The sequence below is a fragment of the Acomys minous genome (assembly GCF_964271855.1).
Source record: "Acomys minous genome assembly, chromosome: 10".
Lineage (NCBI taxonomy): Eukaryota > Metazoa > Chordata > Mammalia > Rodentia > Muridae > Acomys > Acomys minous.
Genome location: NC_140491.1, coordinates 104,185,328 through 104,202,329, shown reverse-complemented (window position 1 = coordinate 104,202,329; position 17,002 = coordinate 104,185,328). Strand labels below are relative to the sequence as shown.

Below are 17,002 nucleotides of genomic sequence, written 5' to 3'. Positions count from 1 at the left end.
CTGCTTGGTGAATGGGTTAGAGCAATGAGCAGCATGGCTCATCCAAATCCTGTTTATCAGCTGGGCTTTGGAATGTTTACTATCTTTTGAGTTGTATACTTACAGTATTGTGGTAAATATTTCTTTAGTGGACTCCCTATATCGAAGCCTCTGAAATACACAATGCTTCATTTTTGGGACCACCTGCACACCATCCTTACTCCCTTTCCTTTCCGAGAGACTCTGGGATGGGAACTTCATTTCTCTACATTTTTGGCTTCAGGGCCTGAGCCCTCTGTGTTTGCTCCCACAGGCACGTCTACTGGACAGACTGGGGCAGTCGGGCGTACATTGGGAGAATTGGCATGGACGGAACCAATAAGTCTGTCATTATCTCCACCAAGATAGAATGGCCCAATGCCATCACCATTGATTACACCAATGATCTCCTGTACTGGGCAGATGCTCACCTGGGCTACATCGAGTATGTACCTAAGTAAAGAATAGCAGGGCTGTGCTTTCAGAGGATTCATCTCACCAACTGTGAATTCACCTTCCAACTCGCCCAAGCACTCAGCATCATTCTGGGACCCCTTTTCTTTTGTAAGACAGGCTCTCGTGCGTACCAGATTGTACCAGATTGGCCTCCAGCATTCCATGCAGCTAAGAAAGACTGCTTCTGTTAACGGAGCTGTATCCTCAGTCTGAGCTCACACCACCTGCAGACGAATGCATGGAGCTCTATAGAAATGAGAAATATATACACAAAATGTATTATAATTCATTCACACATTATACCTCCGTTGTTATCCCCTCACTCTTCCTGTTGCTGCCCTCTCTCCCTCTTCTGCCCTATTCCCCTCTGATGGGGTGGGGGTGGGAGGCTTCTACCCGACTGTCTGGCCACAGCCTATCAGGTTTCATCAGGATAGCCTGCATCCTCTTCCTCTGTGTGTCTACAAGGCCATCCTGCCAATGGGCAGTGAGCAAATCGTGGGTACCAGAGTGCATGTTAGAAGTTCAGCAGTAGTCCCCGCCCCCCACCCCGCAACTCAGAGAATCAGCTGTCCCATCAGCTACATCTGAACAAGGGTCTAGGTTCTGTGCATGCATTGTCCTTGCTTGGTGCATCAGTTTGTATAGCCCCTCCTGGGTCCAGATCTGCCAGATTTGATGGTCTCCTTGTGGAGCTCCTGACCCCTCCCAGTCCTTTCATCCGCCCCCCTCCCAAACCCCTACTCCTCCTTACAACTCTTGGTGCTCTGCCCAGAGTCTGGCTTCGAGTCACAATATTTGTCTCAATTCCCCACTAGGTGGAGTCAAATAATTTTCTCAGAAATTTGACAATATTTACAATTTCCATCATTTCTGATATTCCTATTATTCCTTTGTTTCTTATATACAACAATGTTCTCTTGTGTTTCTCTTCCACCTCTCTCTCAATACTAATTTGATTTCTTTCACTGAATAGCTTCTTTTACACTTACACAGTAAATAAATTTTAAAAATTACAATTAAAACAAATAAATGAGCAGAAAAGAGTGTAATTAAAGTTCTATGGCTTATTGTTTACCTAGATAGCGAAGACAGCTAGTAAAATTGACCCAGCGATTCAGAGAGTGTTCTTTTATGCAGAAAACTTCTTCAGACGACTGAGGTTCACTTCTTCCTAGTGCCCATGTGGAATGGCTCACAATAGCCTGTAACTCCATCTCCCAGGTACCTGATGCCTCTGGCCTCTGAAGGCATCTACACACACACACACACACACACACACACACACACACACACACACACACACACACAGATCTACAAAAGAATGATGCTATCTCAGGAAATCAGAAGCGCTCAATGGGTAGAGACAGCGTAAACGGCTATTAGCCTATACCACAGCTAGGAGCTGGTGAGTCTGTCAGTATCTGTGGATATTCCAATTTTGGAGTATAGTTCAGTCGTTTCTTTCATTAGAGAGTCAGAGGGGGTAGAATTTTCTTAACTAATGGGTTCACTGGAGGACGTTGAGAGGAGGGGCACTACTCACACTCCCTTCTTCCTGCCCTCAGGTTCTCTGATCTGGAGGGTCACCACCGGCATACAGTGTATGATGGAACGCTGCCTCACCCCTTTGCTATGACCATTTTTGAAGACACTGTGTTCTGGACAGATTGGAACACAAGGACCATTGAAAAGGGAAACAAATACGACGGGTCGGGCAGGGTAGTGCTGGTGAATACGACGCACAAGCCCTATGACATCCACGTGTACCACCCGTACAGGCAGCCGATCGGTGAGTAGGGGATCGTGGACTTGGGTGCAGTTGCTCTAGGGAACATGGATGCGTGTTAACATTTTCTTTGAAACACCTTTTGAGAATTAAGAGGAGTTCATTTCCCTGCTTACGAATCAAAATTATGTTTTGCAGGGTTGGGATAGAACCCAGGGCCTTATGATTTTAGAGAGAGGAGCACTCTACCAGTGAACTACATTTTAAGCCCTTAGCTTTTAGACTGGGTCTGCAGCTCAGGGTAGCCTTAAAGTGACAATTCTTCTGACCCTGGCTCCTGAGCATTCCCATAATTCATATTTTGATGGGAAAAACTGTTAAATATCAATTTTATCCCTAAAGACTTTGGAAAACAGAGACATTTTGTGCATCTCTCTCAGTATGCAATTGTGTCACCTGTAAAAATTATCCCAATTAATAACAAAATAAAATTTAAAAGAAAATCATAGTCATTATGAAATATTTATTAAATGTCTGCATATGGCAGCATGCTTTGAGTCATAAAATGTTATTCTTATCTTCTAAGAAAATGATAGTTCCGGGAGAGTACACTTCTTTCTTTCTTTGTGAAGTTTGATTCTGCTTCATGCAATTAAAGTTTATTACTCCTTTAGAAATAATGTGGGAGAGATTTGGAGTATACTTTTTGGGGGTGCAGATTGGCTTTTCTGGGTCTGCTTTGTTGTGCTGTCTCGCTAAAAGCATCTGACAAACTTAGAAACAAGGAAAAATAAGAATCATCACCATAATGGTTTTTATGATATTTCGTTCAATATTTCTCTCTGGATGTTAATATTCTTCACATGGCCACCAAATGGAGGCCAAGAAACTTAAGACACCACGCAGACATCCAAACTTTGTTGTCTAAACCATGAGAATGAGGGAGAATTGATACAATAGTGTCTGTAGGGAATTACAACTCATATCTGAAATTTGGCACACGAACTCAGGCTGTGCTCTTGATTGCTTTCCCCAGACTTTGAGAAACATCAAAACCACTGTTCGCATTATTTAAACCTTGGGAAGATGATAACATCAGCAGATTTCTTTTAGTTAAGAGATGTGTAACTATGTGCAAATGACCATAAACGCATGCTTTCTTCTTTTCCGTAGTGAGCAATCCTTGTGGTACCAACAATGGTGGCTGTTCTCATCTGTGCCTCATCAAGGCAGGAGGGAGAGGATTCACCTGCGAGTGTCCTGACGACTTCCAGACTGTTGAGCTGAGGGGCACTACACTCTGTATGCCCATGTGCTCCAGCACGCAGTTCCTGTGTGGCAACAACGAAAAGTGAGGCACCCGTTCCCTTGGGTACACAATGACCTTTGAGACTCCAGAGAGTTGGGTGGGGGCCGGGGGTTTCTTTTCTAATTTTTGAGATGAACTCTTGCTGTGTAGTTCAGACTGGCCTAGAACTCATTGTGTAGCCCACACTGGCCTGAAGCTCAAAGCAATCCTCCTGTTTTAGCCTTCTGAGTGCTGGGAGTGTAGGTTTCCATCGTTTGAGATTTTGGTTAATTAGTTTGACTCATTGGTGGCACCAAGCTTTCCGTCTAGATAAGGTCTTTGAGCAAAAAAAGGACTTTGTTAAGCAAAGAGATGATGCCCGATAACCAACATGCCAGCGTTTACTATGAATAAACCTATTTCCGATTTCGAGTAAACTGCCCTGAGGATTAAGGCCAGAGTGCTTTTAAATATATATTGGTCCTTGGTTACCAGTGCCGGGAGGTACATCTGATGTTCATTTGTGTCAGCCACTGGAAGAATTCAACCCAGAGTTAGGTGGGAAGCAGTGTTAATGCTTTTAGATATGTCTGTTTCCTATGAATTTTATAATTTCATTTTCATTTACAGCTGATTGCACCCTGTTGTGTGTGTGTGCCATATTGAGTTCTCCATAACTGGTTCCACTTCTTTGCCGATGTAAATAGAACAGCAATACATAGATATACAAGTGTCTCTATGTCGGGATCTTGCTCCTTCTGCGTATAGGAGATCTAGATGAATTCTGTTTTTAATTTCAGTAGCTACCATCCTGACTATACTAGATTACAGCCCCACCAGCAGTGAGTTAGGGTGAGTTAGGGCTCTTCTCTCTCCCGTCCTTGCCAGTATTTGTGGTCTGGTTTCTTGATGATGTCCATTCTGACAGGACTTTTCCCATGTGGACTGTCTGAAAAAGAAATTGTCCTTTTTTTTTTTTTCCTATTTGTTAAAGTTTGATTTGTGGTCAATGATGTAATCAGTTTTTGGGGTAGGCTTCATGTGACTTGAACATATATCTGTCACACACACTTGGGATTTAATATCTAATTCTTTCTCAGTGTGGGCATCGTGTAGTCAGTGGCCCTTGGTGAGTTTCTCCTTTCTTTGTGCAGGTGTATCCCTATATGGTGGAAATGTGATGGGCAGAAAGACTGCGCTGATGGTTCCGATGAACCAGACCTGTGCCCACACCGCTTCTGCCGTCTGGGACAGTTCCAATGCCGGGATGGAAACTGTACAAGCCCTCAGACCTTGTGCAATGCCCGCCAGGATTGTGCTGACGGGTCTGATGAAGACCACGCTCTCTGCGGTACGCTGGGTTCCTTCCTGCTTTCTTTGTCCATTTCTATAATAAATTCTACTGAATCAACCCAAAATCAGGTTCTCAAATTTTGGAGAAAAGTTAGGGCCCATCCTGTATCATTTTTAAATAGAGGCTGTTAGTAAGTTGTCTAGATGTTTTCCGCTATATGCTGGGTGCAGAATCCTCCTTGAGCTGACATTGAGAAAGAAATAAGGAATTCTTTTTTTCATTTTAAATGAGGACGACATTTTTTTTTCCTTAAAAAGGTTTCCCAACTACAAACTAAAAATACATCATCAAGAGTAGCAATAATCACAAACTTTGAAGACCATTAAATGGTAGGACAGAATTAGGAGAAGGTGTGTTTAACATCTGCCCCCTCTGTCATTTTGTGTGAAGAAACCGAGGTCTAATAAAAGCCCGTTAGTCATTTTAACAAGAGTAACTCTCCATGTAGTCATCATTGTCACTGGGGAAAAAAAAACCCCCAAAAAACAGAACAACAGAAAAACAAAACAACAACAACAAAAAAATCAAAAACAAAAAACCACTAGAATATAAACTCACTGAAAGGAAGTTTAGATGGGATGGATTCTCCAGCTTCCACCAGTGAGAACTGGGTGCTCACACCCTTGGCAGCTTCTTAACTGGTAACTGAATGCCCTGTTTGCAGAGCATCACCGGTGTGAGTCCAACGAATGGCAGTGTGCCAACAAGCGCTGCATCCCAGAGGCCTGGCAGTGTGACTCGGTGGATGACTGTCTGGATAACTCAGACGAAGACAGCTCCCACTGTGCCAGCAGGACCTGCAACCCTGGCCAGTTCAGGTGTCACAATGGCCGCTGTATCCCGCAGAGTTGGAAGTGTGACGTGGACAATGATTGCGGAGACTTTTCTGATGAGCCCGTCCACGAATGCAGTGAGTTCCCTGGGGTGGGGCCATGGGAATCCAAGGCAAGTAGACAGTCAGATGACGATCACATGTCCCTCTGCTTCATAGCAAAGGAAGGGAACACCCTTTCCTGTCTTGTCCTTCAAACTCCATCACCGCAGGATAAAAGCACAGTTGCGTAGCTTATATTTGCAACCAGACCCTGCCTACACCTCCCCTGCATGGCACTGAGTTGTCCAGCCGTGCAGAATGCTATTCGGAGCACTCATGTGAGCTCATGTGAGAAATCAGGCAGGTGAGGCATAGCCACTTTATAGGTGAATAAAGTGAGGCTCACATGAAATGAATGGTCATATTACCACAGAACTAGCAATTCAGGGGTTTCACTTAAAACCAGGTACATGACCACAACAACCTTTATACAGGAAAGCAACAAGGCCACACCTCCTAATAGTGCCACTCTTTATGGGCCTATGGGGCGCCATTTTCATTCAAACCACCAGATGCCCCTTCCACTCCAAAGCACATCACAACTCTAATGAATGGTACTGAGACAGCAAGAAAAATTAAGGCTCTAACAGTCTGCTCATTGAACAGATCACACCTAACATAGACAGCTGCTGCCAGAGTCTGGTTAGTGGTCACAAGATGAGCCGGCAGGTACCATCCATGCCCTCGGCATAACCGTAGCGAGGAGCCTTCGGCTGCTGTTTCCAGCAAGAGTGGTACTTCCATCCTCATTTCTTGCTTTCGTCCTCTTCAGTGACTGCTGCTTACAACTGTGACAACCACACGGAATTCAGCTGCAAAACTAACTACCGCTGCATCCCACAGTGGGCGGTGTGCAATGGTGTTGATGACTGCAGGGACAATAGTGACGAACAGGGCTGCGGTAAGGAAGGCTCCAGGGGTGGGGGAGGGGCAGCAGCAGAAGGTAAGTGCCAAGGGCTTCTCTCACGTCTTTTACCTCCAAAAAGGAGTTGAGAGTCACTGGGGGAACTTAATTCATGTCAGCTTAAATGACAGCTGGTCCAAAGCATGTGACACGCTAAAGAAGATGTCATCAAGATGTTAGGAGCTGGGCCGTGGTGGCGCACGCCTTTAATCCCAGCACTCGGGAGGCAGAGGCAGGCGATCACTGTGAGTTCGAGGCCAGCCTGGTCTACAAAGTGAGTCCAGGACAGCCAAGGCTAACACAGAGAGACCCTGTCTCGAAAAACCAAAAAAAAAAAAAAAAAAAAAAAAAAAAAGATGTTAGGAGTATGTTTGATTTCTCCCAGATGTGTAATCCTTATCTGTACAAGTCTAAATAGCTTGTCTGATCTCACAAATGGCAGAAGGCACAACATGCCTCAGGAGAGAAAATCCTAAATCTGGATGTATTATTATTTCATTACTATCATATTCTTTAGTGTCTTTGTGACTTTTGTCATGCTGGCAACATGGAAAACATTTATCAACAAAAGACCAAATAAATAAATGGAAATTGGCAAAGTCTCTTGAAACCAAAGTGTCTGAATGTGTATTCTTTAGAAGAGAAAAAATTTTATATATATAATAATATATATATATATGATCCCATTTGGTTTCTTGAGACAGGATTTCTCTATGTATCAGAGCCATGGCTGTCCTGGAACTCTCTGTAGACCAGGTTGGCCTCGAACTCACAGAAATCTGCCTGCCTCTGCTTCCGAAGTGCTGGGATTAAAGCTGTATGCCATGCCTGGCCTATAATGGGTTATTTTAATAACACTGGGTCTAAAACACTAAAGGAAATGTATTATTAGAATGTTCTCTTGACTCTATTTTAAGTCTATGACAATGTTTTAGCCTTTTGTTGCCAATGACAAACTTGATGGCATTTTTTTCTTTTGGAATAGTTTCTACAAAAGGTAAGAAGAGCCTGGCACAGTGATTAGGAAGGCTTGTATCTTTCTATAACCCCTGAGACAGAGGCAGGCAAGTCAGCCAAGGCAATATAGAGATACTCTGTCTCAACCCTTCCCCAAAGGGAGGCTAGGAACAGAGTTAGCTAGCAGAGAGTTTCCCTATGTCTGGGAGCTTCAAGATTACAGAAACATAATCCTCAGATTGTATCTCAAGGAAGCCGGGACCTTGGTTTACAAAGTCTTGAAACCAATTGTGCTTTGTAGATGCGGTGCCGTGTGATCCCACGGGGGATTTCCGCTGCAGAAATCACCAGTGCATCCCTCTCCGATGGAAGTGTGATGGTGTTGACCACTGTGGAGATAACTCGGATGAAGAAAACTGTGGTGAGTGCTTTGGATGAGCAGGGCTGGGGTGTCAGTTCTTTGAGCCATTTTCTGTGGGCTGTGGAAGCTTGTCTTTTCCTTCTGAAATGCTAATAAGTCAAGCAAGCTTTGGGAGAAGGTCTTTGTCAAGGACATATTTGGTCACATACTTTTGGTCTGTTGCCTTTGTTTTCTCAACTTTTTTTTTTCTTTTCTAAAGCAAATGGCATGGTTTCTGACAAAGGATGAATAAAATGAGATGAGTAAAAGCAAAAGAAGTCGAGTAAGGAAAGGTGCTGATCCTAAGGATCCGCAATGTCAGCATTTGCCCAAAAGCAGGAGGAGTGTCTCCGCAGTTGCATGGTTATCATGCCTGGATAACAGAATGTGCAGTGACTACCAGCAATGGGACATCAGCCATAGGTCTAGATCACACCAAACTCAGTATTCAGTTTTGAATGGTGAGGTGTGTTTGGAGAATAAGGCCTGCCTGAGTATTTCTCATTGGCTCAAGATATATCTTCAATTTCAAGTTTCTTTTTAATATTGTACTTTTCAGATTTTTAGAAGCAGTCGGAGGCAATTGGGAGAACTAGGGTGTTGGTTATACCAGCAAAGACAGACGACTTACACACAATAGTGGCCCAAGTGTGTTAGTTCCTAGCCTGCGAGTCAGGAGGAGGAAGGTCACAAGCCCAAGGTCGGCTTGGATGATAGTAGGAACTCAAGGCCAGCCTGGGAAACTTAGTGCGGCCGTGTTGTGAATCTGAGAATGTAGCTCCGTGGTAAAACACTTGTCCTCCACGGATAATGCCCAGGTTCAATCCCCATTTCTATGACATGAACAAAAAGGTAATAAAGACAGTTCCATATTGAATACTGTAATTGGTTAGCTAGAGTTTTGGCAATTAAAGCACATTAAAAAAAAAAAAAACAAAAACCTAAACCAACCAACCAACTGAAACCTCTTAAACGCCATTCTTTGTAGACTTAAAACTGAGGCTGAGGATTATTTCTTTGCTTACTTTAAAAAAAAAATTTTTTTTTTTTTGAGATAGGGTTTCACTGTGTAGCTCTGGCTGTAGACCAGGCTGGCTTCTTCCATGGAAGGCTGTGGTACTACGATCAGAGAGGCATAAGATTTTTGTTTTAGACTGTGACTGGACCACAGGACAGAATTGGGTCCCCTCACATCCAGGCCAGCTCCCAAGCCTGCCTCCTGGGTGGGATTCCCAGAGCACACTGATGGCCAGGTGCCTTCCTTTTCTTTCCAGTTCCTCGAGAGTGCACAGAGAGTGAGTTCCGATGTGCCAATCAGGAGTGCATCCCCTCTCGATGGGTCTGTGACCAAGAAAATGACTGTGGAGACAACTCGGATGAACGGGACTGTGGTAACTATCGGGGGCGAACAGAAGCTCACACTACTGCAAACCAGTGTTGACGAGGCTCTTTATGTGCAGTGAGATAGGAAAACCTGATAGTATAAAAGTGTCACCTAACACGGGACCTTCTGCGCCTTCTGTTCTTTCTGTTTGACTTAAAATACTCTGATTATAGTGATAGGATAAGCAGGGAGGGCTATCTCTAATCTAGAAATACCTAGAAGCGGACTTATTTCCATTGTACTTCCAAATCAGCACATTAGTCTCCCTAGTTTTCCACAGACGGTGACACTGGGGTAGGGGACAGAGCCTTGGAACAGACACTCTAAACACTGATTAAGTGCTGTTGTTTGGGGGAAATCATGTAACCTTGAAAATAGGCAATTGTTACTTCTGAGGAAGGATTTAAGAGCCAAGAGGAGCTAACAGAGCGATAGGAGTGCTCACCTCCATACGCTGAACAGAGACATTGAAATTTGACTTTGTTTGTTCTATTGATGGTTGTGTGAGTTTGCTACGAGTCGGCCTCAGGCTGTGGGTGCGAAGGGAACGATCAGCCCCTGTGCACTCCATGCACCTAATACCATGAGCTCTTTTGAGAATGATGATCTTTTCTCCTCAGAGATGAAGACCTGCCACCCTGAACATTTTCAATGTACGAGCGGACATTGTGTGCCCAAGGCGCTGGCATGTGATGGGAGAGCAGACTGTCTGGACGCTTCTGATGAGTCCAGTTGTCGTAAGTGCCTGCTCGCTTGGGCTTCTGTGGGTCTGAGTGAGTGGGACCGGCAAGCTAGGCACAACCCATTTCTTAGTTTAAAGGCATAAGTATATTCTAGTCAATTATATTCTGATAATTTCTGGTTTACCTGAGTCAATATTTCCCAATGGACTTAGGATCCCTAGTTGTTTGCAGTGGCCTTTTGAATGCAAATTATTTAGCATTATTTTAAATAGAGAGTATGCAAACAAACTGTGAGACATTTCAGGTGAAGTAAGCTCTAGCTATGATTGAACACATATAAGGAACATGATTTGGAAATCGACAACATTAAACTGTTCTGACTTGCACAATGACGTGTAGGACTCATTAAAAATATAAAACCAAACCCGTCAGATTTTAGTCTTTTGTATCACTTAAGTATTGAACTGTTGATATTTATTTACAGTAGGCTGTGTTGAAAGAGACATTCAAAAAATGATGGGGCAAAGACAGTTTGGATACAGGTTCCCTCTGAGATAATTTGTGTCACTGAAAACTGAGCTCAGAAAACTGGTCTCAGAATACTGTCCTCGAGATATTACCTGTCTCGCACCCCCCATTTCAAGACAGGGTTTGTTTCTCTGTAGGGTTGCTCTGGTTGTCTTGGAACTCACTCTGTAGACCAGGCTAGCCTCCAACCCACAGAGCCTATCTTTGCCTCCCAAGTGTTGGAATTAAAGGTGTGTGCCACCATACCTGGTCAAAGATATATTCTTTTTTAAATCTCAAGATAAGACACAGCAACAGGGTAATGAATAATAAGGAGGCACAGCAGCAAGAATTTAGGGAGACTTAACAGGAAGAGTATATTTATCTCATTATTATTATTATTATTACGATGATGATGATGATGATGATGTACCTATCCCATTTTTATCAACAGCTACTCGCTTTCCCAATGGTACCTACTGTCCAGCTGCCATGTTTGAATGCAAAAACCATGTGTGTATCCAGTCATTTTGGATATGTGATGGAGAAAATGACTGTGTCGATGGTTCTGATGAGGAGATTCACCTGTGCTGTAAGAGGGGGTTGGGGGGGGTTGAACTGACTGATGTCTTGTCTGGCAACATGGCTATGTTCCTCATATGTAGTGTGTGGGCTTGGAGGGCAGTTGTGTAACACAGAGGCTTGGTAGATGCACAATCAATCCTGGTGACTGCACTTAGTTTTCTTGCTTCTGTTCCCCAGCTAGAGCTTGAGGAAGTTAGGCTAACATCTGAGATTTTAAGCATTTAGTCTGTAGCAAACACAGTAACACATGCGTAGGGGCACAGGTCCCTTGAGGCTGGAGTCTGAGGAGGAAGAGGAGGGGTAAATTGTAGCTCACCTGCTCCATCCATTCAGGAGGCCCTAGGATGAATCTAGTCAGGAAGAAACTTTCTAAGTGATTCAGAGGCAAGTTGTAGTTGCAGAAGGGACCCAGAAACACGGCTGCCGGAAATCTTCTGATCGCTTGAGTGACATAGCTATAACTCAGTAATGCTTCTGTATCACAACATCTTTCGTTCTCTTTTCTGCCCCTTCCTCGCCATTTTCGGGGCAGAGATTTGACTACTGGGAGTGATATCAGAGCATTTCCATCAATGGCGGCTGTGCTTTCACAATGGCATCGTTTTAGCTGTTAGTTACTAGCTCTGCTTCTTATTTTGTTTTTAACTTTATGCTCTGAAATTTCAGAGAAGCCCTTAGGAAGCCATAGCTAATAAAAATAAAGTTTGGAGAGCCAAGGACACACACACACACACACACACACACACACACACACACACACACACACACACACCAACCACTCCCCATGCTCACACAAATGTTCAATGCTCTTTCCTAATGTCTACACCTGCCATTTATTCAAATAATTCAAGTCGTAGTTCCACTAACAGTGCTTTCAAGAGTCAGCCCTGGGGTTTGACTCCTCCAGTCCCCTAAAGCAACCTCATCACAAGTGTCATCCTTTGATCTCTGTCTATGGTAAAGAGTCAGCGGATTAAATGGAGCAAACCTGACATTTGGAAGAACACCACAGATAGATGTATGTGTTGCTCACTGAGTGATATATGTGGACGTCTTAGTTTCCTTTTTGCTGTTGTTGCTGTGACAAAAAGCAACTTAAAGGCGAAAGTGTCAGATTCCAGTCTGTCCTGGCAGGGCAGCCACAGCAGCAAGAGCCTGACGCAGTTGGTTATCCCGGGAGCCATAAGAGGGGAGCAGTGAATGTGTTTGTGCCAGTGCCTGCCTCACTTTCCCACTTTTGCACCAACCCAGGCTCACTTGCCCAGCATACCACTTTTAAGCCAACCCTTCCTGCCCAGACAAAGATCCTTCCTGCAGTTAACCTGGGTCAGATTATATCCATTGATCTAATCTTGGTAATCCTCTACAGTCATGCTCAGAAGCCCATCTCCCAAGTGATTTGTGTTGTCTGATACGTTAACACTCACCCTCAAAATGGAGTTCACCGACATGCAGAGAGGACTGTGCCTCCCGCACTTGTGCATGACCCTCTGTTCTCCCTGCTGTTAGGTGCCTCTTTAAATACCAACTTTAAATGTAACAAGCTGGGGATTTCGGCAAGGGGAAACCTGTCCCAGGACAAGACTTCCTGCTGTAGAGATTCAGTGATCACAATCAGAGGAGTGACTTCCTGAGTGCTAGCATCAGGACCCACACATGATGGCTTTTCCAGCTTTATGACTGACCACACATGTCCTCCTTGTCCTGTCCCTAGCCATAGAGACCCTTATAAAGGTCTCAGACATACACCTTTCCAGATTCTTTCCAGATTCCTCTTTCTCTTGTAATCCTTTCTTGTCCTGCCTCCCTAGGAGGGTTCCTTGTGTCTGTAAATGAATGCTAGAGTGCAGTTCCAGGAGAATGAAGATTGTGTCTTTCTTCCTCCTCTTTATATCTGTGATATATCTAGCGCTTACAATGTTGTTGTGGCATGTAGCGGAGACTCAAGATGTCTTTGACTGATTAACCAAATGAATTGAGTGAACGGACGAATAATGAATGAATGAAGTGAGCCCGGCACGGGTCTAGCCTGGAGGTTTTAGGCATCGTCACTTCCACTTTTAACTTGGCGGTTTCCTTTTTCATTTTCCAGTCAACGTCCCGTGTGAATCGCCGCATCGTTTCCGGTGTGACAACAGCCGCTGCATTTATGGCCACCAGCTATGCAATGGTGTGGATGACTGCGGAGACGGGACGGATGAGAAGGAAGAGCACTGTAAGCGAAACGGGGAAAGGAGGAAGCAGAAGCCAAGGGTTCTTAGCTTAGCATCCAACCCTGTAGGATGGTCCTCCGGGGTTTCCCATTTGTCCTGTAGGGGCTTGCATTGTCCCTGTGGTGGTGCATCACAGACAATACAAATGCATACATGGCTCAGACTTCAACCTGCACATCCTGCCTGTCTGAACAAGATGTGGACAAGCCCCTTAAATTCCCGTCTTTGTTTAAGCGTTTAAATAAGCTGCCTTTTTTTTTTTTTGTAAGAAAGTGAGAGGAAAGAGCGGATAACTGGTTGAGTCACACTCCACAAATTAGTGGATTATTGGTTGTAGAAGTTGAGGACTCCACAGCCTATGGTTGTTAATTGCTAATCAATGATATGAATGTGCATTTGTTCTCAGGCTCAGCTGACAGGATCATGTTAAGTAAGGCGCCGCTGGTGTTGCCATACCTAACCTTGCATCCTTCCTGAATATGGAAATCTCTTTCCGGGGGAGAAAAATGATGTATTATCTTTAAAAAGGATATCACTTTACTATTTTATGTGTTTGTGTGTCTTACCTACATGTGTGTCTGTGCCTCGTGTATGCCTGGGGCCCAACACAAGAAGGCCAGAAGAGGGTGTCATCACAACTGACATTATAGACAGTTGTGAGGTGCATTGTGGGTACTGAGGATTGAATCCAGGTTCTCAACGAGAGCAACCAGTGCTCTCTTAGCCATGGAGCCATCTCTTCATTGCCAGCAGATTGATTAGTTTAAAAGAAAAACTTGAAACTGGCTGAATTTCATATCTAAGTATTGGAAATAGTTGCACTTTTGTTTAAAAATCTGTCCATTGAGAGTTGATCAGTTTTCAGGGAAATTTAGTTTGCTTAGAAAGAAACCACTGAGAAACTTGAAAATGGAAACAAGCACCTAGGTTTTTTTTTTGTGTGTGTGTGTTTCCTGTTCCCAATAAAAGCATGATAGAAATAGATGTCTTATTTCATTCTACTTGGAATGAATGAATTAGATCTTTGCAGTCACCATTAACGGTTCTGAAATACCACTGGGCTAGGAGGACACATGCTGACATGAGAAAATCCTGATTTTGTTGGAATTAGTACTTAGCTCGTCATCACTCTCTAAAGTATGGGAATGCCAGACAGTAAGTAGGGTGCTCAGCCCATGTGAATATGGTGAAGGCACCACTTGGACCAGAAGGGATTTGGTTAGGTCCGTATGCCCTTTTGAGATGGGCCATCTATGCCTCTTGTGCTTCCTAGAATCTGGCCCTCCTCTTTGGTAGTATTTCCTTGTTCGTTTTTCTCTTCATATGTTGTGGTATGTGGACTGTGCCCTCCTTAGGGGATGTACAGCTGTCTAATGTCACTCATTTGTCATTGGTTGGAGCCCAAGACTTTTTTTCAAGAAGGAAAAGATGTTTGATTAATGGTGCATAATAAGATACGATGTACCGCATCTTAATCGCTGTGGAATAAAAATGCACTGAGACCATTGCTTTAAAGAGAACTGTGTTTAATAGAACGAATCCAGCTTTTTAGTATTATGCTGATACTAAAGCTAAAATGGGCTGGAGGAATTCGATAGGTAAAATAAATATGTCCACTTTTACGGGTGCGCTCTTGAACAGGTAACAGGAAAGAAACAGCCCATAGTTTTGGAAAGATTTTTTTTTTAATGTTCCTAGCCGTACGCTGATGGACTGATGGATATACCTTTTATTTGCAGCATCCTAATTTAGCCCCTTTTGTTCACCAATCTGAGGACTGATTGCCTTTAAAACCGTTGTTGTTTCTAAGATGTCAACTCTAGAATTTCTCTGCTGGTCTATTTGATGGCATTGCTCTGGATCCATTCTTCTCACTGTGAAAATAGAAAATCATACTCCTGAATTATATTTCAGTTTACACTTACAATTCATGATGGGACACAGAGTTTCTGTGTTTTGGCATATTCAGCCACCCAGTTCTCTCAGGAACCCATCAGGCTGTTGGCTTCTTCTCAGTTCTAAAGTAAATAACCTCATTAAGTGTTCCTTCTGAAAAGGGTCTTTTATCTGCCTCATTTCATGTTCTCTCACACACCTTTGCAGTTGCTCACTGCCACTCACACCATTAGGAAAAAAGGACATTTTGTCCAACCATGCTTTCACTTGGCCTGTTCCTCTTAGAGGCTTTTAACCTACAAATTCTTCCTACTTGGTTTGGATGTGGTCAGCTTTTCCCACACTGCAAAACCTCTTCCCATTATTTTATTGCATTTATGTTTAAATGTCTGACCTTATTTCATTCTTAAACACCTTTTCCAAGTAAGGACAGGCCAGGCACGCTGCTCACATGTGCTTCCAGGATCTGCCCTCCTTCTTCACCAATTGCTTTTCCATCGTATAACCTGGACCTCCTGACTGTTAAGCTGATGCCAAATATTTTCAGCTTTGGTTTGAAAAGAGCCCACTTCTCTCATCATTCTGTATTACTCATAGTAATTAATATTGCTGCAACCAACAAATCTCTGAGTCTTTACCACAACAAAAGATTTCTTTCTCATTTGTGTAAAGCACAGTGTTGCTTGCTTATCTTCCATCTTGGAGATAGCCACCTAACATTCCTGACTGCCAAGGTCACCGCCCCAGCCTATGAGAGTGTGGAGGCACATGGGCTTTGCATTGCTTTAGTCCAAGGGTGACATATGTCACTTCCAATTCACAGCCCATTGGCTAAAACTAGTCATCTGGTTTCAGTCTAGCTACAAGGGTGCCTAGGAAAAGTAGGGGACTATGTATTTATTTGTGACAAGTGAAGTATTCTGTTTCAAGGATAAAAAGTTTTGACCTTAACTTGTTCTCAAATTGCAGGTAGGAAACCAACCCCTAAACCTTGCACAGACACTGAATATAAGTGCAGCAATGGAAACTGCATTTCACAGCACTACGTGTGTGATAATGTTGATGACTGTGGTGACCTTTCTGACGAAACTGGTTGCAGTAAGTAAACATTTAGCTTCATATTTCATTATAGTAAAATAGCCAGGCAGGCCCTCAAATGGCCCAGGTGAGCCTCAAACACACTGTGCAGTCAAGGATCACCTACAAGTTCTGATTCTCTTGCTTCTACCTCCAAGGGCTGGTAAGTGTGTACCATCATGGCTGTGTGTTTCTTTCTTTCTTTTTTCTTTAAGTAGAAGAAAAGACTTCAGGCTGGAAGAGATTAGCATAATCAAGGGGGTGGATTTGGTTCCTTTGGAACTGTTGAGAGACCATATTAATAGTACTTCATACCCTTCTTGATCACTATATACTAATTGTTACTGCCTCACTGGGCAGCTGTTCTTGCCTACCTCCATACTGATGCTCATCAAGTCATTTGCTGAGAACCAAACAGTGTAACAGTAGCAGAAATTCAACATCCATGAAACTCCAGGTGAGGAGAGTGGCCTCTGGTCCCCTCTGGCACCTGCTGTGTACTTCGGCACATTCTGACCTCTTTAGTTAGTACAGAGTTGGCTTGCCACTTACCTACATACCCTTTCAAAGGGACTTAGAGTGCTTGACAAAATGAAGTGAGTTGATTAAATTTTTGAAAAAAGAATTGGGAAGCCATGTGGCAGATTTAGGCTTTGACACAAGGAAACTGATATATA

General features: G+C 43.6%; 1 protein-coding gene across 2 annotated transcripts in view; it reads left to right on the top strand.

Moving 5' to 3' along the window:
• The window catches only part of LRP2 (LDL receptor related protein 2), a 161,160-nt gene that overhangs the window by 120,086 nt on the left and 24,072 nt on the right, over nucleotides 1-17,002 (top strand). For both annotated transcript variants that reach the window (XM_084800290.1, XM_084800289.1), the window contains exons 52-63: nucleotides 293-463; nucleotides 2,043-2,266; nucleotides 3,377-3,554; nucleotides 4,646-4,842; nucleotides 5,510-5,755; nucleotides 6,492-6,620; nucleotides 7,882-8,001; nucleotides 9,255-9,371; nucleotides 9,985-10,101; nucleotides 11,009-11,146; nucleotides 13,232-13,354; nucleotides 16,218-16,346. In XM_084800290.1, coding sequence (XP_084656416.1) covers nucleotides 293-463; nucleotides 2,043-2,266; nucleotides 3,377-3,554; nucleotides 4,646-4,842; nucleotides 5,510-5,755; nucleotides 6,492-6,620; nucleotides 7,882-8,001; nucleotides 9,255-9,371; nucleotides 9,985-10,101; nucleotides 11,009-11,146; nucleotides 13,232-13,354; nucleotides 16,218-16,346 — 1,889 coding nt within the window. The remainder of the gene's footprint in view (nucleotides 1-292; nucleotides 464-2,042; nucleotides 2,267-3,376; nucleotides 3,555-4,645; nucleotides 4,843-5,509; nucleotides 5,756-6,491; nucleotides 6,621-7,881; nucleotides 8,002-9,254; nucleotides 9,372-9,984; nucleotides 10,102-11,008; nucleotides 11,147-13,231; nucleotides 13,355-16,217; nucleotides 16,347-17,002) is intronic.